General features: G+C 46.1%; 1 protein-coding gene across 2 annotated transcripts; it reads right to left on the bottom strand.

Moving 5' to 3' along the window:
- Positions 1-9: 9 nt before the first annotated feature.
- TXNDC5 (thioredoxin domain containing 5) lies at positions 10-25,885 on the bottom strand. 2 transcript variants are annotated; one of them, XM_058555305.1, is made up of 10 exons: positions 25,605-25,885; positions 21,436-21,585; positions 16,170-16,275; positions 11,743-11,839; positions 9,145-9,260; positions 7,042-7,128; positions 6,253-6,396; positions 3,165-3,247; positions 1,535-1,664; positions 10-382 (listed from the first exon to the last, which is right to left on the bottom strand). In XM_058555305.1, the coding sequence occupies exons 1-10, from the start codon at positions 25,868-25,870 to the stop codon at positions 260-262; spliced, it is 1,302 nt and encodes a 433-aa protein (XP_058411288.1). In that variant the 5' UTR covers positions 25,871-25,885; the 3' UTR covers positions 10-259. The 2 variants fall into 2 exon arrangements, with proteins under 2 accessions (XP_058411288.1, XP_058411289.1); XM_058555306.1 differs by lacking the exon at positions 25,605-25,885 and adding an exon at positions 25,242-25,263.
- Positions 25,886-26,163: the final 278 nt, after the last annotated feature.

Here is a 26,163-nt window from a genome sequence, read left to right as displayed (position 1 = left end):
TAAAGGGGATGCTAGATGGCCACTGAAAATATTTATTTTGCAAAGGGATCATGAGTTACATGTTTACTTAGAGAAACTTAATAAAGAGTCTGTAGAGTGTGTTGGCTTAAAAAACAAACACACAAAGAAGATACCACAAGTTTAGTACATTCAGCTTTCCAAATAACCACCATTTAAAACTCAGCAACATCCGCATGGTTTAGCTCCAATACACAGGGTGCAGGAGGCCGGGCAGGAGAGGTGACTTCCATCTGGGTTTCTACAGTTCGTCTTTTGCCTGGCGCAGAACAAAGTGGTGCAAGGAGTCGAGGTCTCTACCTCCACTGTGCTCACTGACTTTTTTTCCTCCACGGAAAAGCAACAATGTGGGATAGCCTCGTACCTTAAAAAATAAATAAAAATTAAAACTTTGAAAACCAGTGGTTCAAATCACTTCTTAAATAAAATCTGAAAAAATCCTACAGTTGTGGCCAGGGAAGTCTATGGTTTAAAAATGTATAGACCATTTAAAAAGTACCCGATAGGTAGTTCAGAGAGCAAAGCCTTGGGGCCACTGATCACTTTCCAATCCAAAACTACAGTCACAATTAGTGTCAAAGGAATGCCTTTACCCAAAAGTGGAGCTTCTCAATCTTTCACATGCACACCATCCCCTGGGGATCTGAAGAAACTGCACCTTCTGGTTCAGCAGGTCTGGGGTGGGGCCTGAGACTCAGCATTTCTGACAAGCTCCCTGGTGACACCCGGGCTGCTCTGTGGACCACGCTGAGGAGCAGCAAGATCCTCAAGGATGTATATTTTTCAGCTGCAACTCAGCTCCTTTTTAAGAATTTTAAGGCACAAAAGATGACTGGCATCTTCAAATGATCAGTCAACAATGTCTGTGCTACATCGACTCTCAATCTAATGAGGTAATAAACTTCAGAGGCCTCCAAAGTGTTTTAAGAAAACAACACAAAAGGAAAAATATAAATTACAAATCTCCTAGAGTATGAGATTGTGCTAACAGCTCGGAAGGAAGGCCACAGTTAAATAAACAACCCCAGCAAAGACCGGCTTGTTGGTATGGCCCTTTCAGGAGGAAGTTTACGTTCAAACGTTTCCCTTACTCAGCCACTGTCCTTCAGAATGCTGGCTTATGTCTGAAAAATAAGCCACTTAGGTGTTTATGATGAAGGCTGCAAACCAGCTGACTGTTCAGCCGACGAGAACGGCCACGTAGGTGGCACCCCATTTTCAAGCTTCGAGTCTGTTATGCGCAGCCTTATACCCAGACAGCAAGACCTAAAACCCCCACTGAAATGTTACACTCATACAAGAAGAGAGCCTTTTCTCTGAGAGAGCATCTCTTTTGCTTTTCAAAAGGAAAAAAAACACACCAAAAACTCAAAAGGACATGAAAAACGCTTTGTTGAGAGGGTGAGGGCAGCGTGAGCTAGCCTGGTTGAGTCCACAATATCAAATCACAGTTCCACTTGGCATCTGCTCCCAATACTTAGAGCCCTCGTCAGCGTTTTCATCCACGTGTACCCACCGAGTACTTGCTGCAAATGTTCCGTTCGGCAGTACAGTCCACTTCGGCGATCTTGACCTCTGCCAAACCAGGGAATTCCTTTTTAGAGAGTTCCTCCCAAGTAGGAGCCAGATTCTTACAATGACCACACCTAGGGACACAACAATGACAGCTTTGTTGAAGTCTTGTGTCAAGCTCACTCACCTACATTTCACTGCCAAGCCAAGCCTTGTTTCTTCTGTATGGGGCAGCCAACCACTGCCTAGACATTTACAAACCATCCAATTCTCCACTGGGTGCACTAACTCTTCCTCCCGCACCTCCTCTTCCTCCCCCATCCCAAACAAGGAATTCAAAACCAGTCCAAAGTAGGCTTTCGGGTAACCTGAGAGACAGAAGCTGGTCTAGAAACAAGTGTAGATTTGACACTATTTCCATGACACAGTAAACTGGGCTAACTGGCTTATGAATGCACCATGAGCAGAGGGAGATGAACAGGAAACTAGACAGACTCCAAACATTTTTTTCCAAAAATCACTTGAATGCCAAAAACATTTCAGATTTGATTGCTTATGGTCTCAAAATTTCAAAACAACTTCAAAGCATCCCTGAAGCTTCAGTGATCTGGTGTGAGCACTGCGGCCTCTACCGAGTTCTGTTCAAACCTCCCGTCCACCCGTTACTGTGTCCCTTTCCTGACCCCACCCCCCAACTATATGAACCACTCCCCTTCAATAAAAGGGGATCTTCTGTCCTCATACTTGATCCATACAGCTTTAGGTTTTTTAAAAATAGAAAATAGTTTTAAAGGCATTATTTACTAGTGTTTCTATTCTTTAAGAATAAAAACTGCACAACTCTTAAGAGCCATGTGCTCATTAACTTTTATCTCCACTATCATGGTTTCTCATGAAGACCAGGAATGAAACAAACTGAAGAGCAAAATGACATGTGGGGAATTTACTTGTTCATGTTTAGAAATAGAACTAACACTCTGCTTTTCCAAGTGGACTGCTTTATTCGTGAAGACAAAGCATTCTTCCCATTTTACAGCGGAGGAAACTGAGGTTCCAAGGAATTAAAGGACACCAGAGTGACAGTAGTCCACTCGAAACCTAGCGTCTTCCCACCACTTGGTCTCCAACCCTGTGGGTCCATCTCAGCTCTGGTCCCTGAGGACCACGTGGCAGGAAGGTTCCGGTAACTGGGTAACATACTGAATGGCTCTAACACAAAGCTGAGCTCTACTGGATTTCTCTCTAACATCAAAAAGAGACTAAGCAGCAAAGCTACATCATAATGTTCATGGTTTATTTAACCAAGAAAGCAATCTATTTGGAAAAGTACACAGATACCACAAAACTTAAGTTTTGTATAGCCATCATAATTCTCCATTTTTATGTTTTTTCCAAAGCAGACTGAACTTTAAATTAACCTCATTCTCCATAAGTAACTATTTATGAATACCACCAAACTTTAACATATCCAAATATAGGAGCATAACAATAACATTTCCTTATTTCCTACAACATAACCTCTGTATAAACATATCTGCCCAACATTGAGCCTGGAGGGTTGGCTTATGAGTTGAAAAATATGATGTACCTTAAGTGCACTAGGACAAAATAGTTTCTAATTAACAGCCACTTACCATGGAGCATAGAACTTGATGAAGGTTATTCCTTCTGCAATAGTGTCATCAAAGTTATTTTCTGTGAGTGCCAACACAGTGCCCTTCAGGGGAGGGAAAAGCCACAGTTCAAATACATTACTTCGAGTAGAGCGGGGCCATGCTTTGGGATTGCAGAAATATAAACCAATAATCTTTTTAAGTGCTGTCATGCATGCTCCAAGGTCACACAAAAATACCTACACAACTTGCATTTCACAAGCCACACAAGAGGGCAGGACAGCAGCCTCTATTCATCCCAGGTCCCAGGGTCCTGAGCCCTGGAGAAGCAGCAGGGAGGTGGCAGGACGCAGTCACTGTTCTGCCCCCAGCCAGCCCAGGTGGGCTCCAGTGCAGCTGCTGCCTCCCGGGCTCTGTGGTGTGGACCAGTCAGCTCTGGGTGGCCTGAGCTTCAGGCTGCCCCTCCCCAGCCTGGAGCCTCCGATACCGCCTGGAGAGTCCACACACCCACTCACTGGCCCACCTGAAGCCTGCACCTGGGCTGCCTTTCTGACTGACTCCACCACTCTCACATCACATGGATTCGTACAAATTACCTTCTCTATGGAACAGAAGGAACTTAGTTACAAAAGCACAGGCCATGATACGTGTTTTACATATAAGAGGCTTCTTTCTATTTAAATTCAAAGTAAATGTGAAAACTCTTCATTTAAGCTCTGGCTGGAGAATTTAGGGAAAGGTGCCACAAGGCAGTCTGCTCTAAAGCGATTCTATCTTGACAGTTCTTTACAGAATTACGTCTATGTGTTTCTCCAAAAATGGATCTGGAATTCTCTCACGAGAGCAAGAATACAGATGATTTATCATGTGGCTAAATGTACCAGGGCTGCTCCACTGGAGTCTGGCATCAAGTAACGTGTGTCAGTGATTCGGAGGCGAAACGCGCCAAGGAAGCCATTGTAGAACACTACCATCTTTCTTTATATCCAGAAATGTGACACCACACTCACTGAAAGACCCACTTAATGGTGGAAAACTTTATTATAAATAGAAACCGTTCTGTGTTTGATGAAAACATCCATAGTATATAATTATACTCAATTTGGGATGACCTTTATAACCACCATGACACACGCACTCCTGTAACATATGTGGTCATAGCAACTACAAACTCATTTGTTTATTTCTTAAACCAAAACTTCAACTTTTAACTAACACCCAGGCAGTCCCCAACCTACAAGAGTCTAAGGGAGGGGCCGTGGGGGCAAGCAGGCCCATTACTGCCCCCACCCTGGGAGGACGGGGTCAGTGGTTCTGCTGGCTTTTCCGACTCCAAACAACTGGGGCGCAGGGGGTGATGGCTCCAGCGAGTCCTGATCTCTAGGTAAATGCTGAATGTTCGAGAGTTACTGAGGAGGCGTTCACACCCATGAGGAACAAGGGCACACTACTCCTTCCTTTGCCGCAAGGTCCCGGTGTCCCAGCTCAGAACTTGGCGTGTTATGTAAACTGAGGCAGCAGTGTAAGTATTCTCCGGTGGAAATACGTTGACAAACAGGCCTCACGGTTCTTAGCTAGGAAATCCGAGCGCTGTTCGCCTGGGAAAGCATTATTTGGACACCCCTTGAATAACCTCATTTTCACCCAGGGCTTCAGCACGGGCCTCTACCTAAAGCTATAGACACGTACACCAACTCTTCTAGTGTAGACAGCCTGCTTTAGCTCCAGACTCATATCTAACTGTCCAGTGGACGTCCTGACCTTAATATCCCCACAGCCCTGAAGACCAACATCTTGAACACGGAACTCATCACCTTCTTCCCCCTGGTCCTTATCTCGTGCTTGGGGCCTCTGGCCACCAGATATGCCAGAAACCTGACAGTCACCTCAGAGCCCCCCATCCTGTGCTCAGCAGAGGGGGACTCCTTAAGCTTGCTTTCTCCTTCTCTCCATCCCCACTGTCACAGCCTTAGTTTGGAGTCTCATCATCTTTTACGGCCTAATACACTGGTTTTCCATCTTTTTCATGCACGCTCCTGCCAATCATTTTTCTAAAATTCAAATCTGCTCGAAACCCTCCATGGGCTCCCTATAAATATAGGATAAAGCTCAAAATCCTCGTCTGGCTGACGAAGTCCTCTACAACCCCACTCCTACCGCTCCTTCTCGCTGGCATCCTGCACTGCATCCCTTGTCCTCCTTCACCCCGTTTCCTCCAGCCGACTGCGGGCCTGCCCCAACTGTGCCAGGCTGATTCACACCGGCGTGCCTCTGCTCATGCTCTCCCTCCAGCGCGCAAGCTTTCCCCACCACGTCTCTCCAGCAAGTACCAATTCATCCTTCAGCTCTCAGTGACACTTCCTGCCTATCTGCCTCCAATCTCACCAGCACCTGTGAGTGGCCCAGCACACACTTTTCTCTCAGGCCCTGTGGGACACCTGTTTGTACATGTTCTCATCTGTCTCCCCCACAAGACCCAGCACCCTTCACAGGCAAGAAAATGGTCTTGTCTCTGTTTCTGGTGGCCTAGGACAGTGCCTGAAACACAAGGGCTTGATAAATGCAGCAAGACTGACTCTAAAACCGCATACTGTCTGGAGGAATGGAGATGACAGCGCCATGAGTCAGACACTGCTGAAACAAATTACGTTCCCTTCCAATTCCAGCGTGTGCATCCTCTCTGCTCCAGATCCTTCAGGGGCCTTGACTGCAGGCTTCAGGGAAAGTGACCGCAGCAAGTTATGGAAATGAACAGACACACCCAGCCCTGAGAGGCAGCAGCCAAGTTTTCACAGCAAATACCCTCAAGTATAGTGATTGAATCAAAGGGAAGAATGTTCCAGAGACATTGACACCAAATACTCTCAAGATTTATCTCATATCTATTCACATTTTTAAAATGGAAGCTTTTGTTTACGTTTACTCCTTACAAACATGTAAAAGTAGTTGAAGAAAATGTTTCCTGTTGAAAAGTCAGCCATAGCCAACCATCTGAATTACTCTGTACTGTCCCCAAACTGTCATTTTGTCCGAGTGTTTGAGGAGAATGCTCTCTGGGGGTGGAGGCTCTGAGCCATTTCTGGCCATTCTGACTGCAGCAAGCACCCACCTGGTCGGCCACAGGCTCGGCAGCCGGTGCTGGGGCCTCCGAAGGCTCCACCATCTCCGGGGCGCCCCTCTCTGCGCTCTGGCGCTGTGATTCCACATATTCTCTCAGCGACTCCAAATCCCGCTTTCCCTTGTACTGATCAATCTGTCCGAGATACGGGCCACACAGACACGCTCCCGAGTTATTACACGCAAGCCCTCTGAATCACTCAAACCTCCTCCCGACCCCACTCGCCCACGTGAGACCTCCCATTAGATGTCTTCACTATGGCTGTGCACGTTGTGCGATGTGTGCATGCTCAGATTTAAATCGGAAGGTAGATTATAAACGGAAAGTTTTGGCTTTGATGAGAGAACTTCACATCTCCTTCCTTCTACAGAGCTGCGAGTCATGAATGTCTGGGCGCTGACTCAGGTATTCTGAGACACTAACCATCAGCCGGGACCGGGAGGGAGAGAGGGAGGAAGAACCTCACCAAGAGCAGGCGTTAACCCCACTCAAAGGTCATGATCAGAGCACACTGACCCTCAGAGAGTAGATCTGGGTTATTCCAGTGATAACCTGAGCCAACTGAAGTGTTTCAAAATAGTATAACTGACAGTTTTTCTCAACTACCCAAATCTTATCAATTAAGAGAAAGACATTTTTGTTCCACCCCCTGTATGCCTTTAAACCAGGGCCCAAACAATCCATGGGGGCAATTCGCCACACCTGTTAAACCACTGGACAGCTCAGCCCTCTGTCATTAAGAGAAACAATTTGTCTCAATACGAAGACCTGAAGACGTACCTTTTTACCATCTCGGAACCAGAGAAGAGTGGGATAGCCACGAACCTGGTTTCCGGAACAGAGTTCATAGTGCTGTGTACAATCAACCTAAAAATAAAGTAAGATCATGTTTCCAGTTTCCTCGAGCCTTCCTGCTAAATGGACTACTGGACAGTCAGCACTTTAAAAAAAAGAAACTTTCTAAAATTCCCAATCTGTAACATCTCTGCCAGCAAGTTGCAGTTTTTGAAGAGACTTTTCCTAAAAGCTACCCCAAATTCACCTGAGCTAAGGGAGCAGGGTGATGAGATTTACTTAGAGAAAATGCCAATTTTTAGGAGGCACATTTTACCTTGAGCAGTTAGTAGATGGGGAAGGAGAAGGGAGCCTAGCCTGCCATCTAGGAAGGGGGAGGCCTGGCTGTGGGTGACGGAGACTCAGACCATCACAATGCCAGCTCAGAAATTTATTCTCATGTTCAAACTTACAGTTCTAAAATCAAGGAGGAGCAAGTAGGCAATTTTAAATAGGAGTATTTGGCATATAATAAAGATAAAACTGAAAAGATGTCAAATTAAGATTATAATATGTTCTTAATTCTATAAGCTCAATTTGCCAACTATCACAGCTCTTCAAATTTTTTATTTTACTTAAATCTTATAAAGATTCTGCTTTTTCAACATTTTCATGAAACATTTTATGCTAAGTCACTTTCTTTTTGATTTTCTACTGGCATTAAAATCAGCTATGTGGGACTAAGTTGTTTTTCACTATGTCAACAAAGTAAGATAAAAATATTACTTTAACAGATAAGACTGAAGTCAGAGAGCAGTTAACGTGATAAACTGAAGCACAGGAAGCCTCCACCTAAAGTCTGGGGGGCACCATTTTTAGGGTCCAGTCTGACCCAGCCACGTGGATGTCCAGAGATGAAGGGCCACAACCTGATACTTAGACTGTGTGTGCTCATGCCTGGTTCTTCTAGAAGCCTCTACTGACATATTGAAAATAATCTTCCATCAAAGTTCATAAAATAATTTAAAGTAAGGATACTAGGAATGGGGAAGATAGAAAACAAGAAAATTATTTTATGATTACTTCCATGAAATGTTCAATAAACATAACATCATAATCATAACCCACATAACTAGAACATATTATTGAAAGTGTTTAACAGGCAAAAGTGAAAAATTCATTTAACTGGCAACAATAACTATCACAATTTTCTAGGCATTTGCTCCATGCCAAGCATCGTATTAAGCATTGTACTTTCACCCTCGCAACCACCACACAGTTAGACCTTGTCTCGGTTTTGCAGAGGGGGAGACTGAGGTGTGGAGAAGTTGTCTAAGGCCAGCCAGCCAGGTCTAGCTGACTGCCAAGGTCATGCTTTTGACCATCTCACTGTGCTGGGCAGACCATCTCATTAACTCTAGTTCCTGGACACGTAGCACTATTTCTGTACGTGAATCAGCTCGCTGGCAAGGTGGAAAATGAGATTTTTATAAAGGAAATCCATGCAGGGTTGCCTGGTGGGTGCCAGCGGCTGGATGAGATTAAGTGCTTGATGGCCTGGGAGTTATTCTGGAGCCGCTCTGGATATTTCCAGAAAATCCACTTACACAGAAGTTGTTAGACACCATTTCTGGCTCCTCTACGTAAAGTGGGGAAAGTTGGAAAGACTCCCAGGCAGCAGAACAAGCTGGGGCTCCCCGGGGGGAGGTCTTCTGCATGCCTTTGTGAGCACAGAGCTTGAGGGTCCTTTAGGAAAGTCTTGGGTGAGATCAAATGTGGATGGCCTCCAAGTATGTCCAGTGAACATTCTCTAAGGCTCTGCCCCATATCTTTGCAGAATGGGCTCTGGGGCTGCCAATTCAGAATTGGCCATTGCTTCAAAATAAACAAAGGAGCCAAAACCATAATTTATCTTTAGGCTGTGGAAAAGCCAGCACACTAGAAACCAGGCTGCCATCTGTGAAGGTGAAATGAATTATCAAGTGGCACACTAAATGGAATTAATAAATCAAGTTTGTGACTTTGCACACAGAATGAATAATGGACTACTCTGCTAATTAATCCAGCCAAAGGCGGTCTATTTCCAGTTTAATAAGGGCTTTCACTTACCTTGCCAATCTTGACAGTTTCGGAATGTTCAAGGCCCAGAGCCAGCTGCTCCCAGGTCGGAGCCAGAGCTTTGCAGTGACCACACCACGGAGCGAAGAACTTGATAAAGTGGTCGCCTTTAGTGGAGAGCAGAGGCAGAGAAGGGGAAGAGGAGGTGGAATTTACATCACACCTAACTAGAGATGGAATGGGAACATCTGATCTTTGTCCTCTTGCAGAGCTCAGTGCAGTATGAACCCTTTAACTGGTAAAAAGTGATTCTCCAGCAAATATGTCTATATCCATGAGTTCATAACGATCCTCCAAACAAAACCTAGTTTGTCATCTTTGGAGGACAATAGGGAACCAACTCATTATTTGGAAAACTGGCAATAATGGGAAAGAGTCAGGCATTTACCCTGTCTTTCCTATATGAACTGCACCACTGAATAACCAAGGGATAAACGAGGGGAAGTTTCTCTTGCTGAAAAAATGAAGAAACGATGTTTTAATTAGAATATCAGCATTTGGCAACCCTAATGAATCAATGGACCTAGGCAGTGACTGTCGTGGCTACTGACGTCTCAAAGAGAGATCACCAGCTACGAAGTCTTGCCCGTACCCCCCCAAAAACACCAAACGGAAACTGATTGTGTCCCTAGATCCAACCACCAATTCACAGGGAGTAGAAAACTCAGGGAAACACGTTCAACCACAACAAGGAGATACAACTGGCAAAGTCCAGACTGTGGAGACTCTACAGGTCAGACAACCTGCGTGCTCAGCAAATGGAACACAAGGAAGAAAAAGCAATGTTGGAGGAACTCGTGGATTAAGAGACTTAAAAGAGATATAAGTAAAAAAGACCAAACTGTATGTTTAGGAATGCACGTTTGGGTCATGAACCATAAAGAAATGAGTGGTTTCCATAAAAGTCAGGACAGCACCTCCTTGAAGGAGGGAGGACTGTGACTTGGATGGGGTACCAGGAGGCTGGCAGTTTTATTTCTGGAACTGGACAGTAGTTACAGCGTGACTGCTTTATAACAATTCACTAAGCCCTACATTTGTTCTCTGTATCTGTGTTTTATTTCACAATAAAATAGAAGGTTTAAAAAACAGTAGCACTCCCTTGGCTAGGAGAAAAAAAAATCAAACCCTCACAGCGTCATTCTTTGGACATTGAGGAGTTTTTCTAGGCTGTTCTACCTTGACTAGCCTAGGGCCTAAAAGACGTCAGGCTGAGACCAAATCAAAATCAGACTGTGGCCAGGGAGAGAACTAACCAATGGACACTGATGTGACTCAGGCTCAGAGCAGGATGCTGCTAAGCCAATGCTCATGGCGGCACCTCATCTCCAGGCCAATGACGCATTTGAAGGAAATGGCAAAAAACTTGCTTCAAAAAATTAGCAACTGATCTGCAAGGCTGAAACCATGTCTCTGTGGAAAGTTATGTCACTAACCTGGTGCTGTGAGGTGGAGACGGGATGTCCAGAAACCCAATGGAGTATCAGTGGGAAGCTGTAAGGGCAGGAGGCTACTGTCACCTTCTGAGGAGATCCTCAGGGGAGCAACATAGGCAGCGTCTCCGGACTACTGCCCTTTAGCAGTGACTTGCTTAGAGAGGGACTGGGCTGGACTTGCAGGAAATGGTCTCTAATAAGGTGATTTTGGTAGTACATCCTGCAGGGAGCCCGAGCCAGTCTCAAATTCAAGTGAATCCTCTGCAGAGGAAAACACCCTGAAGTTCCCACTGTCCGAGCACCAGTACCAGTGAAATAACAAGCTTTAATAAAAGCGGAAAATGGCTGAAGGCATCACAATAAGTTATTTTAGACCTCAGTGTGGTTGGGGGACACTTATTTAGACATTAGGTGAGGGGTGGGGTTTCAACTCCCAGCAGGCATGAAGTTACAATGCCAGACATAATTTTAAGCCCTTTTTCACAACGTTTCCAACCCAGTCTTACGGGAGGATTTCTCTCCAGGGGAGCATTTGAGAATGGAGGCCAGCAAGGAAGCGGAACTGGCTTTCGAGTCATTCACTGTTGAGCCAACTCTTCCGAAATGTGTCAAGAAAGGACTTGTATATTATTAACAACAGAAATTGTACATAGAACATTTTGACATTTAGGAGATCATTTTCAAAAAATGAGATGTGGTATAGAAAAATACTTCTCTGATTCACATGTTATAATGGTCCCACTACGTTCTGGTTTAAACAGATAAGAGAAACTTCTGTTTCTGCCTCAGATCAATAAGCACATGATTAACATGAATATACATAAACACTTTCTTATCCAAGGATGCACTGCCAGCTAGTGTACAAAGGGTGCCCATTCTTAGTTTGTGAGCTTTCCACACCTAAGGCTTTGGCTTAGCATTAAAACTGGCATTTCTCTAAGGACAGAGACAAAAGGGGGAATAATTTCCGAGAGGAGGAACATTCAACAATGTCTTGAAGAGAGAAACCCTGGATAAGTGCCACCGATGTTGCTCTCTCTGAGTCCTCAAGCGGCAAGAAGGAAAAACCCAGAAATCAAGGAGTGACTAATGGTCAGTGGTTCTAAGAGGTGTGCACCCCACTGAGAACGCCCACAAGCTTTGCCTGCCATACCTTGCGCGACGTGCAGCTCGAAGTTGCTGGCTGAGAGCTCATACAGCCCCTGCTTGAGCTCGGGGGCTCTGGGCGGTTCTACTTCTGGTGCTGGTGTCTAATAGGAAGAAACAAAACAACAGTCGCTGAGTTTGTCTGTGAAGACATAGTGACACTTGTCGAGGAGGTGATCTGTGTCTGTCTAGAACCTTCTGCAGATCTCCTCCCTCACATGGCCACCTTGAACCATTGTGGGATGCTGCTCTGTTGACGGAGGCCAGGGCAGGAATCGACTTGTTAGGTCCTCTTGACTCTTCAGCAATAAGCCCCTCGCCAGCCTCGCTCTTGACAGATGCTCTAGGACTGACATTCGAGGGCAGCCAGATGACAGCTGTCCCCACCCCAACCTGTCCTTTGCTGCCCCTAAACCCAACCAAACACAGCAGACAAACTGAAGGATAGGCCCACCCCAAACTAGCACTCAGTCCCGTTCTTTGAAATGTGATCTGAGTTTCACAGCAAATACAAAAAAAAATTCCTCAGGGACTGGCTCGGAAGGAAGCAGCACCTGAAGACACAAAGGTAGCGAGACAGACCAACTGAGAACGAGAAACCATCAGAGAACAGGAGGGCCAGGCTACCCTTTATTCACAGACACGGTGAGAAAAACTGTGAAGGAAGGTTAAACTGTGAAGGACTGCTGAAAGGAAAAAAGAGGTGATGAAAAGGGAAATTCAGGTGAACGAAAGGCCACAGAGAAAACCACAGGACAAGCATGAGCTGTACTTGAAGAAAGAATATAATTCACGTGACTAAGTGGGACAGAAACACACAATGAAGGGGCAAGAAGTGGCTTTTTTAAAAGATGCTTCTGGGGGAGCCCCATGGCCTAGTGGTTAAGTTCAGCACGCTCTGCTTAGCGGCCTGGTTTCGGTTCCTGGGCACAGACCTACACCACTCATCGGTGGCCAGGCTGTGGCAGTGACCCACATACAACATAGAGGAAGACTGGCACAGATGTTAGCTCAGGGCAAATCTTCCTCAGCAAAAACAGACGACACTTCTGCCACTACCTGAGCAGACACCAATGTGTATAATTATACAGTTAGCACAATACTACACCATTGTAAATTTCTCAATTTTTGAGGCCAGTACAGCTGTGGCCTCCAACCAGAGCAATCAGAGCTAAAGAAAAGATCAATGAATTGCCATTTTGCTATAGACACATGGGTGTTTATTACTTAATTTTTATCTGGCAATTCATATGTCTATTAAAAAGAATATCCAAGTTAAGTCATGAAAAGCTTTAAAGGTGCTGACAGCTCACAGCTGTGCAGAGTTGTAATCAGAAGGCACCATGAAGTTTTCCTTTCTGCTGCTGGCTTGTCAAAACTTTGAAAGTGCTAAGTACTCACACAAAAAGATGCTCAAGAATGATGGCTAAGTAAACAGTCAGTGAGTTCCACTACGGTGAAACAAAACACTCTATGTCACCTTTGTAAGATGGTCAAATGGCTTTCAGTATTCAACTGTTCATTTATGGCACATAGGGGGCACTGTCACTTCCTGTGCTCTGTGGCAGACACCAGAGCGGTCCCCACCATCATGGGAACACCATGGTGTATTACAGAAATGGGTCCATTCTCACCCTGCTGCTGACAATGTGAGTTTACAGATTCTTAAGAAAGCAATCTGGCAATATTCATCAAGAGCTGTAAAAATGGTCTTGATTTTTTTTTTTTTGCCTTGCAACTTTATATCTGGGAATATATTCTAAAAACATCACTCAAAAGTAGAAAAAAAGTCTTTACAAAGATAAACATGTTCCTTATAGCATTTCTTATGACAGAAAAATTAGAAATAACCTAAATATCCATTGACAGACAAGAGCTGAATTATGGCAAATCCACATAACATAAAATATGATCAATATAAAGATTAAAAATATCATTAATGAAATAAACCATGTTTCTATGATTATCACTGTTTAAGAAAAAAATACAGAAGCAAACATGGAAATATAAAAATTGGGGTAGAATGTAAGAAATGGCAGGTTTTCTTTTCTTGAAGTTTCTTTAATATTGCCATAACACTAGGGTAACAAATCTAAATTTATCCTGTTTAAGTATAAAAATGTATATATTAAGTTACTTAGGTATAAACACAGATGAAGAACTTTTTAAAAAGGTTTTGCTTACAAGAAAAAGCAAAGTTCAAACTTAAAAGAATTTTCGGTTTGCAATATAAAGTTTGAATTTTTGAACTTTTCTACAATAAGGCACATTCTCATTGTTTCCGGCATTTATCTGAGATGGCTATTGCTCTGAGACTCTTAAGATACGGCCAGGGGCAACGGTGGTTCTGGGGTGGTGACGGGTGGATTCCACACAGCCATGCCCCTCCCACATGGAGGAGACAGGCCACTTCCCTGCAGGACGTCCCTGCTGAGCCCAGGCCTGGCCTCACAGTCCTCCCCGGCCTGCGCTTCTGGGGGCCCCTCCTCTTTATTTGGCCCACAAGCTGAAGTCTCTCTGCTATCCTGATACTGGGTGCTGGTTTCTTGAATAAAGTCATCCCAGCTTTTTTGGTGAAAAGTTTATTTTAGAAGTGCTTTTGAGACTATTAACTCTTTTCTAAAATTGGCTTCCTCCCATCAGAGAACATTTTCACAAAGGAAACAATTTAAAGTTTAAATCTATATGAAAGTTACACCTGCTCCTCTAGCTTTCTTGCCATGACAAAGATGCAAATTTACTCTCTGAGAGGTTTGTGGTTTTCCCTGTTACCTAAAATTAGGTAAGCCTCTGGTCAGCACTTATTTAACACCACACGCCAACGCTCTTCACCACACAGTTACAGACTTTTCAAAATGTGAGGTCAAGTAGCACTTAGGAAGCAGCTGGGTTTCTGCTTAGCTGTGACATCTACACAGAATACGAAGGAGAGGTGGAGGACCACACAGACACCCTGGAAAATGACACCAATAGCAGCAGAGGCCCCCCAAAACTCCTGGAATTGCACATGAACACAGACAAACTTCAAATCAGTGGACGCCTACCTGCTGCAATAAAGCAGTCTTAGTTACTTGTTTAAATTGAAATTATACTCAAAAGACTTCGGATGCCCTTAATGTTTCATCAGAAATGTACAGCATGGAAACACTGGCCATCTTTCCAGCCCCTCAGCAATCTAATACCACAAACCATCAAAGTCCACCTCTGCCCCTGGGGGCCTGAGCATTCGGCATTATTCGGAAAGCACCGCACACAGAGGGACACTTAATGAATGGTTTACCATTGTAATGATTTATAACAAAATTAAGACGCCCAACTTAATTGGAGAGGGGGAGGATTATAAATTTTCTTAGTAAGTAACATTCTCCACACAGCTATGTCTTTAAAAAACATCTCAGAAATCACAGTTTTCCCCAATTTCCTGATATTACCCTTAGTAGGGAGGGACATGAAGACACTAAGAGTATTAAGGGTATTAAATTATGTTATCAGCAAAGCCAGTCAGGGCCTTGGGGACTGAGGGTTGAGAAGAAAAGGAAAGACTCACACTGTGGCTATAGCTGGTGGGAGTAAGAGCGAGCAGGTATCTAGGCGGGGCTGGGGGAGAGGGCGTGGGGACAAAGCTGGCCTGGGCTGGATATTCTGGCTTAGGCCTGGTGCTGACCTCAGGTGGCCCAGAGTCAATCTCTGGTGCTAAGGAATTATTGTTACTTGTACTGCAGGTGAGAGTGGCATAGAGGTTATGTTAAAAAGTCGTAAGTGCTCACCTGTGAGATGCGTACTAAAATACTGAGAAGTGACCCTCCATGAGGACTGACTCTGCAGCCAAACCAGGGGTGGAGAGGCAGGTAAGACAAAACAAGGTGGCAAAATGGGGATAACCGCTGAAGCTGGGGACAGGCGCATGGGACATCTCCATTATACTCCTTCTCATCGAATTCATTAGACTCTTCTTTCTACTTTTATGCATGTTTGAATATTTCCATAATAAGGAAGTTTTTTAAAAGTCCACCTTTTTCCAATTACATAAGGTTCCTAGAGTAGTCAAAATCATTGACAGGAAGTAGAATGGGGGTTGCCAGGGGCTGGGGGAGAGGACAATGGGAGTTAGTGTTGGGTACGGGGTTTCAGTTTTGCAAGATGAAAAAAGTTCTGGAGATGGAAGGTGGTGAGAGTTGCACAACATTATGAATGTATTTAATACCACTGAATAGTACACTTAAAAATAGTTAAGATGGTAAATTTTATATTATGTGTATTTTACCACAATAAAAAAATTGAGACAAAAAGTTAATCTTTACTTAAGATATCAGTAAGTTTTAAAAAAGTAGAAATTTGCTTTAAATGGTAGCCTTAATTTTTCACCTAAACTGGCCTCTTTATTGCCCCAGCTGCAGGAAGAAGGAGAGGGAGGGAGGCTTTCTGTGCACTCACGGCGGGCTCCTCGTTCAGCGTCTGCAGCATCCAGTTTTCCAGTGCCTGGAAGTCCCGAGGACCCTGGTACTTCACGGCTTCTTGGCCAGGCTTGAAAAACTTCAAGCTGAAAGAGTATCAAAGGATTAGACCGAGCAGATTTTTAAAGCACTTCAACTGCTCTGAGTGGAGAGCACTGTCTTAGCAGGGAGCAGAGTCATTCAGGGAAACAATCAGAAAATGGGTTGTCAGCGGGCGGCAGCCAGGCACACATCCGCCACTCTGAGAAAACTTGAAAAAGAGAGAAAAATAATGTCCCAGGAGATAATATATTCACTTAATCCTAAACTTTTAAAAGTTTCTTATTTTATTCAAGAAAAATAAAGCTGAGGTGAATATATCAAGCCTAACACTGTGAATTAACCCCCAAGCTGCCAGTGTTCAGCTGTGCAGAACTCGCAAGCCTCGCCCTGCGAAGTACTTGTTATCCTGCCTAGGTATTGGTAGTTCTTATGTTCTGCACTTCTTTTTAAAAAAAATTAGAACTGTAGTAGAAATAGCATCATTGTGCAATAAACGCATTTCCAGGCTACCTTGTCAGCTATTCGGCTCTTATAAAGCTTGAATATCCCAATATCGTAAAAATTCAAGTTTCCAACTATAAGAACAACCTTGCCATTGGTCTATTCACTTCCCCACAGACAAGAAATCTTTTCTTTTTCCTACACATAATAGCCTCTGAAGGTATCTGTAGACAGACTATGGAGCACTTCCTTTAGTGGTGAGCAAGAGTCATCACCAGAGGCTGAAATGAACACTTCCAGATCCTGTAATTCCACTCAGGAATTCCATTCCACTGGTAATGAGAAAACAGACTCTAGATAAAACTTAATAGAAGGTGTCAAGGAATGGGAGAGGATTCATTCTTCCACTGAAAGAATTGACAGAAGTGTCAAGGATGGAGAGGGAAACATAGCAACTGACAAAAGAAATAGACTAGCATTTTTTGGCAAGCCTGTTAAACTAAAACACCCCTAACACTTCTACAGCATGTAGTACGTGGATCTTGTTAGTAGATACCCAATGTGCAGATTCAAAATGTAAGAAGTCAAGATATGCAGAAATCAGAACTGTGGGTTTGAATAGCCAACTCCCCAAAGGCCTTGAAATCAAGTTTTATAGCTATACGAGAAAACCAACACATCGGCTGGAATAGGCACTTAAATTAAATTAAATTAAAACTAAAATGGGCTTACTAGCCTTTCCCAGAAGCTAAGACTCTGTGATGGGCTGACATGACATCCCCAATGTGCCTCCAGTGATGAATACATTCCCTGCTTCCTCAGTAGCTTATACTTTTATAACCATAAGAAAAAGCCAAAATCCAACTAGATTTGGCCAGTACACCAGTTTCTTCATGAAGTTTAACACTTTAAGCAACTCCAAAGTATGATCTCACAACTCTGAATGCCCGCACCTGACCTGGGACCTCAAGAAGCTCCAGAAATGTGTGTTTTACCCACAGAGAACTAGAGGATGCTTACTGTACTTCTCCATCTCCCTTCTCTCTCCCCTAAGTGCACACCGCCCCCCCCCCCAGTGCTTCAGGACGGAAAATGAGAGTATCCTCAACAATCAGGAAGGACCAGGCGTCATCAAACTCATTCCCCACTTTACTAACGCTAAAATACAGTAAAACCAGGGGCCGGCCTGGTGGCATAGTGGTTAAGTTCACACGCTCCGCTTCGCCGGCCTAGGTTCGCAAGTTCGGATCCTGGGCACGGACCAATGCGCTGCTTGTCAAGCCATGCTGTGGCGGCGTCCCATATAAAGTAGAGGAAGATGGGCACGGATGTTAGCCCAGGGCTGATCTTCCTCAGCAAAAAGAGGAGGATTGGCAACAGATGTTAGCTCAGGGCTTATTTTCCTCACACACACAAAAAATACAGTAAAACCGAACCTGTGATTTTTCTCTAATTTGGTGTGCACTGAGCAAAACAAAAATAAACATTTTTCTTTTTTAATCTCTTCTTGTTGTTGGATTGAAAATCTTTCTAACCTGCCCAAGTCTGAGATTCTTCCTTAAGTTCATTCAGCCTAGGGATAGAATGAGCACTTCCTTTACAGACCTTTCACTCTGTCTGGGGCATCTGACGTCAGTTCTCATTGTAGATGGAGATGGAGGAGGCTATGAAGAGTGGCCACAGGGTACAGCCCCAAATCTTTCTGCTATTACCAGACCCCAACATGGGCATTTGTTTTTCCTGGTGATCTGTGTCTCTTTCAAGGAGACTGTAGGGGAGACAATCCCCATTTATGGGTCGCTATGGAAAACAATGCGATGCAAGTTCTACTAAAGACAAGATGGTGTTGTGGGTTGAACTGTATCCCCTAACACAAATCTGTTGAAGTCCTAACCCACAGAACCTAGAATGTGACCTTACTCAGAAACAGGATCTTTATACAAGAAGGCAAGTTAAAATGAAGTTATTGGGGTGGGCCCTAATCCAATATGACTGGTGTCCTAGAGAGAGACATGCACACAGGAAGAAGGCCGTGTGAAGATGGAGGATTGGAGCCGTATCTACAAGACAAGGAATGTCAGAGGTTGCCAGCAAACCACCAGAAGCTCGGAAGAGGCAAGGAAGGACTCCCTGACAGGTTTCAGAGGGAGCATGGGTCTGCTGATGCCTTGATTTCGGGCTTCTGGCCTCCAGAACTGTGAGATGATAAACGTCTGTTCTTTCCAGTCACCAGTTTGTGGTACTCTGTTACGCCAGCCCTAGGAAACCTCCTTCGGCCCTGCCCCGCTCACATTTTCCAAGATGATAGATTCTTTATTGGCTCAACAGGAAGATCTTGAAACATTTTCCTGAGCACAGTCAGCCATGTCTTGGGGCATGGGAACCCAAATTCCCTCCTTTTCCAATCTTCTACTCCAGTTGCAGGTGCTGGGAAGAATGACATAAAAGCTAATACACTGACACACACCTCACATTCAGGCATTTACATTTATTGTCTGTTTGAGGCCTTGCAATCACAGGCCTGATGAGACGGGTGCTATTTAAGAGGAAATAAAAGTGCACATGGGTAAATCTATAAATGCCCTAATGCAACTGCCTCTTGCGTTCTGTGAAAAGAAATCTGTCCTCAGCACTTGTGCAGGGCTGTGATAGTTACAGAGCTTCCTTCCCAAACCTCGTTCAGTGTAGTGTAAGCTCATTTTAGTTTTTCTTAACACAAAACCAGTGCATGGTTTTCTTGGGGAGACCATACCTTCTAAAAAAAATCAGGACACATGAGGGGCCACCCCCGGCGTAGCGGTTGGGTGCGCGTGCTCCGCTGCTGGCGGCCCGGGTTCGGATCCCGGGTGCACACTGATGCACCGCTTGTCAGGCCATGCTGTGGCGGCGTCCCATATAAGGTGGAGGAAGATGGGCATGGATGTTAGCCCAGGGCCAATCTTCCTCAGCAAAAAGAGGAGGATTGGCATGGATGTTAGCTTAGGGCTGATCTTGCTCGCAAAAAAAAAAAAATAGAAATCAGGACGCATGATCCAACATGGATCCTTTTAAATCTGTGAATAGCACCTGTGGAGTAACTGATGTTACAGTCAGATAGCCCGTATGACCAGGTCCAGGTGGAACCCTCTACTCCCCTCTCAGATACCCCCTAACATGTGTCCTCTCAGCCCTATTAAAGGTCCTGTTTCACCTTCGCTGGGGCATGGTTTGTGGTGTACACAGCCACATGGCCACACACAGCCAGCTGTTTAAGAGTGGACACCATGGCCAACCATCTGCTGCTCCTGCACCTTGAAAGTAACAGCCTCGCAACAAGTGAGCATCTTTCTCCTCACCTGGTCCCACTACTCACTGACGCTTCTTTGGGATGCTCTTCATCCAAGCAGAGTTTACTTTAATGGCAATGCTAGGAAGCATAGGATGGTGATGCCTATAGGTAGGTACATATAGTAGGAAATTTTATCTCTATTGCTCTGATTTGATGTAGACTTGAATCATGGCACTTAGATTAGCAAGCAGTCATCAAAGACCAAGAGTTGCAGAATCCTTGAGGGAAATGCCAAATTTCCAAATGTTGGGGAAACCTTACATTTATTGGGTATGCTCAGATTGGCGTTTGCACACATGTTATTTCATATAACAACGTTATGAGGGGTGGGGTGGGCACCAGCATCCTACTTCAGACTTAGAGAGGTTAAATAATGTGGCCAGAGCTGCATGATAAGTAAATGGTAGAGCTGGGATGCAAACCATGGCTTCTAGGTTCAAGTCCAGAGCTCTTTCCATGTTGCCTCTCAGGTATGAAGACAAGCTCAGGTTTCATAAAAAACTGGCTTCATCAATTTGAAATATTTCAGGAGGTGCAGTGGCCAACCCTTCCCCTCATTCTTCTGGAAACAGCACCTTCCCTTTTCTGGAGAATGGCTCTTCCCTCCAACACTTGCCATGTGGTCTCAATGGGGCTGCCATCTTCCTACAAGATCCTGGCTTTCTGGCTACAAGGACTGTTCCTGGAATGAACACTCCATCCAAGCTGGGCCAATCAGTGGTGGGCCCAAGTCAACCATGACAACAGAGATGCAGAGCCAGAAAGTTAAGTCACCTTAAGGGAGGTGCAATAAAAACAGGCCCCCAAACGCCTGGAGCTGAGCCTCAGAGCTTCCCCACAGCCTTCTCATTAATCCCCTCTTTGTCTATTAAGCCAGTTTCAGTTTCTGTTTCTTAAAACCAAAAAGCTCTTCACTGTCAAGGTAGTAAGTAGCATTGCTTGTCAGAACTGCTATACTCCAAGGGTTTGCCAGCTTCCTTTCCAACGGAAACAGCCCTTGTGCTGTTCACATGGGAAATTACTCTAGGAAGGATGCTTAAGAAAAAGAGCGGCCAAAAATTCAAACTAAAATTGATGACAAAGTCTGTGCTCTATGTGTAAATGTACTTGTGAACATCAAACATGACAGGACCTCATGGGGACCACCATTTGTGTCTCACAAACACATACTCTTAGAAACAGGAAAACCCAACACTGATTAATTAAAGGCTTTTTCCAAACAAGGAACAAAAAGCCATCTAATATAGACACAGCGTTAAATATAATCCTTCCCTAACAACAGGACCGCTTGCTTAAATTTAGCGTCACCTCACTCCTCAGAACTACACAGGAAGCTACCAAAAGTTTAACTAGGACTTTGTTTGGCTGAATGCAGCTGGCAAAAAGATGTGGAAAACCTGGAATCATATGGGAAATGCACCTCCTTCCCACTTACGTGGGGTATCCTCGCACCCCCTGGGCCAAGCACACCTCCGAGTCGGCCGTGCAGTCTACTTTTGCCACGTAGACCTTGGCATCTTCCATGCTGTTGTACTTGTCTCCCAGGTCGTTCCAAGTCGGCTGCAGCCGTTGGCAGTGTCCACACCTGTAACAAGGTGAGAATAAGAAGCATCCTGAGTGCCGGGTCAGAGGGTGCCTGACCTACCTCTTCAGCCATCTCCACAGGGCAGTGGAGCTGTCTGATCCTTCTCTACACTGCAGCAGTAACGGACAGCTCACACTTACTACAGAACATCACTCCCTTTAACACCCTCTAGAGGGTCCCTGCATTATTCTCAGCATGAAATCAAAACTTCGCAAGGCTTTGCTCCAGATCCTCTCTGATCCTGCCCCTGCTGACCTCCCATTTGACCTCTATACACCAGCTTTCTCCTCCCCTTGCAGTCCACATGAGCCACACTGCAACATCTGCAGTTTTCTGAAAGGGCCATAGCTTGGCTCGCCCCTGGGAATCAGTATTTACTCCTTCTCTGACACTTCCTCCCTAAAGCCACCTGGCTAATTCCTACTTGCCCTGCAGGTTGTTGTGGTGTCACTTTCTCCAAGAAGTCTGCCCTGACTCCCAGGCTGTTTGGTGCACATTCTATTCTCCTCCTCTTCTGGAATGGTCTCCTGCTCCCCCTCTGCTGCTGCAGCTTAGCAATTCTTGCTATAATTGCTCCTTGACGTTAAGTCAGGTCTCCTCTACCACTTAACCAAGTATCTGCAAATACAGGCAACTTCAAAATTAAATTAATTCTGCATTTTTCTCCAACGAGAAGCTTTAAAAAAAAGTTTGTAGGGGCCAGCCTGGTGGTGGTTAAGTTTGCAGGCTCCACTTTGGTGGCTTGGGGTTCACAGGTTTGGATCCTGGGCACGGACCGACACACCACTTGTCAAGCCACACTGTGGCAGCACCCCATATAAAGTAGAGGAAGATGGGCATGGATGTTAGCCCAGGGCCAATCTTCCTCAGTAAAAAGAGGAGGATTTGCAACAGATGTTAGCTCAGGGCTAATCTTCCTCACCAAAAAAAAAAGTTTGTAGCCACTCAAACTTTTAAATTTGATATAATCAAGTATATTAAAATCACCTATCATTTAAAATATTAACTTAGAAGTATTGCTTCTTGCTACTCTTTCTTAACAGCATCAGCATCTTTCCCATTGCTAAATCTACTTTTTGAGTCATATAGCTGATCATCATCTTTAATTGTCAGCTGTCTGTATTGCGATATTTTAATTTGCCTGAGCCAACACTGGAAACTTTATCTCCAGCTTCAAGTACAGTCATACAGCATATGGCACATGGGTTTTTTCATTCATCTGGTAAGTGTGTATTCATGACATCTACAATGTAACTACTTGCTGTACTGCTTTTTAAAGTGATCTTCAAAACGCTTGCTTACAAAATAATTTCTCAATAAAATCGGTGTTAAATCTCTTCGCCTCTTTTCTTTTCTGCCAGATGACCTCAATAATAAGCATCTAAAGGTAGCACTGAAGAAGTTTGCTTCAAGCTAATGTGGCTTCCCTAAGCAGCACTTTCTTGGCCAGCTAAGAGAATCCCTGCTTTATAAGAAACTCGAATACTGACTCATACTGAGACCCTCTTCTCTGCAAGATAACTGTGAGGGGAAACCAGTGTCATATTTAAGTATATATGGTACAAGTGCCAAGAAGACAAGCACTGTCCTTTTTTTTTTTTTTTTATAATTTTATTTATTTATTTTTTCCCCCAAAGCCCCAGTAGATAGTTGTATGTCGTAGTTGCACATCCTCCTAGTTGCTGTATGTGGGACGCGGCCTCAGCATGGCCGGAGAAGCGGTGCGTTGGTGCGCGCCCGGGATCCGAACCCGGACCGCCAGCAGCAGAGCGCGCGCACTTAACCGCCAAGTCACGGGGCCGGCCCAAGCACTGTCCTTTTTACAACTGTATTTTCAGTATCTAGGACAGGCCCGGCACGTACTAAGTGCCTGGCAATTTCTCAGTGATGGATCCATAGGTGCCATGGAGTTGGTACTTCTGGTTTGGGACCCTTGTGGCTACAGCACCAACCTCTGAGACAGCAGCTGCATTCAGAAGGCAGTGTGTGGCCATGTGATAGAGCAGAGCCACCTGGTCCTCCTAACGAGGCGGCCCCAACCTTGACCTCATTATCACCAGGTTCAGTGTGACCCACAAACTGGCCAAAGAAAATCTGTGACCTGATGTTGGCACAAAATCTATAGCTTACATCTGCCAAGGTCAGAGCAAAAATACACAGATCAATGTTTTTATTACACGGTGCCCCTGTCCCCAAATCCAACACTCCATAGAGACTGAAACTGGAAAGAGATGGGGGGACAGCCCACGGCATATTCTATCTGAGTTCCAGTCTGCTCTTAAAGTCTACCTTTTAAATGCCATCACAGAAACCCACACATCTCTATTGAAATATTTTGTAGGAGACTATTAAAAAGCAAACAAATAAAAACTTTAAAAGTTACTTTTTCTGGGAGTATAAAAGTCTATAAGCCATACCAATGAAAAAGGAATTTACTTCATGCCAAGTGCCCAGGTTTTCCAGGCTTCTCTCCTCCTCAGTCCAGGACTAGCTGGTGATTATTAGAGATGCCAAAATTAAAACTCCATTGGCACTGCATGGACTTACTATGTCTACATGTCAGTTTTTCTTTAAAAAATAAAGACGGAAATCCATGGACAGATTTATTCCACTCAAATAGGCTCCAGTTAACTAATTGGAATATGCTCTGAGAATATTCCTTCACAGAGTAACTATTAATATTGAATGATTATTTTATGTTACAAAGTATTTTCTATACTACTAGTAGCTCTAAAAATTCAAGTCAGTTGGTTCTTGGGAACTTGAAACACAATGTATCGCACAGATACATTGTTGATAAATGATAGCTATGAGCCACACCGGCCAGAAGAAGTTGATTTAACTTCAAATGAACTGAAACACAGTAATAGCCTGAACATGGGATTAAGAGAAAAAAAGTTTCCTCCACTTTGATGGGCACATTTTCTGAACAGTCCGTTTTTCTTGGGCATCTTCTCTCTATTCCGTCCTACATCCCTTTCCCACATCCCAGTGAGCCTCTCCCCACTCTGGGGAAGAATGCCAACTTCTGCAATAAGCCTGCAAACTGCCTTGTGCCCTAAACCTGACTTTCTGCTCTGCTCTCTGAGAACTTCCCTTCATCACGGCATCTAGGGCCTGGAAGGAAGGCTCTACCTGTGCTTCAGGGAATGACAGGAAGTCCTTCTGTAAGATAACTCCCAGGGGAGGGGTGTATGGGGTTGGCACCAAGGCCCACACCAAAACTCCCACTCAAGAACCAAGGCAGGAGGTACCCTCTGTTCAACGTGGTGACTCTTCCTATCTCACACTTTCCAGATGACCAAGAAAGCCGCGGGGAGGAGGTGCCAGAGGCCAGCCTTGAGTTGAGGGCCCGTGGGCTCCTGTCACCGAGAGCACAGCTCCCCCTTCACTGCGAGCTGCGTAGGGGTCCCCAGAACTCGCACTACTATCCTTCTCGGGGTAGCCCAGGAACCTTCTTCTGCCCGGGCCACCCTTTCCCACCTCAGGAACACAAAGTGGGGAATCACACCTTCGTGAGTTCCTAGTTTTCAACTGAGCCCTTGGGCAGGGGATGTGCCCTGCGGCGAGGGAACGGAATCCACGGCCGGACCCCTAGACGCCGGCGGCCGCACGTGGCGCCCTCCCCCCACCCCCACCCCCGATCCCGGGCGCACCCGCAGGCCTCTGGCTCGGACCGGTGCAGGAAGTTCAGGGCAGGGGGCGGCGGGTGGCTTCTGTGCTCCCAGCGGCCCCAAAGGGCGACTACGCCACCTTCCCCTCCCCCAGTGCGGGGACCCGGGAGAAGGGACTCGGGAGGGGGAGGGGGAGAAGCGGCCTTTCCCGGCGCTCCCCTCGGGGACCGCCCCCTCCCGCACCGCCCGGCCGCCTCGCGCCACGTCAGCGGGAGCGCCCGGCCCGCGCTGCCCCGGCCCCGGCCCCGGCCCGGCGGGGCCCCCGCGCCCCCAGGACCAGCCGGGCCGCTCCCGGCGCGCAGAGTGCGGGGCTGGGGAGCCCGGGAGGGCGGCGCGGGCAGTTACCAGGGCGCGAAGAACATGACGAAGTGCGCGGCGCTCTGGATCCCGTGCGCGAACATGTCAGCCGTGTACAGGTGCTTGGCGTGCGGGTCCTGCCCGTCCCCGCCGTCGGCCGCGGGGGGCCCGTCCGCCGCCGCCCCCGGCTCCTGGGCCCAGGCGCCCCCGCGCCCGCCGCCGCCATCGCCCCGCAGCAACAGCAGCAGCAGCAGCGCGGCTAAGGCCAGCGGCCGGGGCAGCGGCCGGAGGAGGCGTCCGGGGCGCGCGGGCATCACAGCGGGGCTGGGCGCGCTCTCGCCGCGGCGGCCGGTCCCCTCGGCGGCGCCCGCTGCTGCCGCCCGCCCCGCCCCGCCGAGGCCTCGCCCCGCCCCGCCGAGGCCTCGCCCCGCCCCGCCGAGGCCTCGCCCCGCCCCGCCGAGGCCTCGCCCCGCCCCGCCGAGGCCTCGCCCCGCCCCCGCCCCGCCCCGCAGAGGTCTCGCCCCGCCCCGCGCCGCGCGCGCCCGGAGCGCGGGCCGGAGAGGGGGAGGAGCGGGTCCTGACCCGGAGAGCCTTCGGTGCCTGACCT

This window comes from Diceros bicornis, chromosome 14, assembly GCF_020826845.1.
Source record: "Diceros bicornis minor isolate mBicDic1 chromosome 14, mDicBic1.mat.cur, whole genome shotgun sequence".
In the NCBI taxonomy this organism is placed as follows: Eukaryota; Metazoa; Chordata; class Mammalia; order Perissodactyla; family Rhinocerotidae; genus Diceros; species Diceros bicornis.
This window is presented reverse-complemented; position numbering and strand designations above follow the sequence as displayed.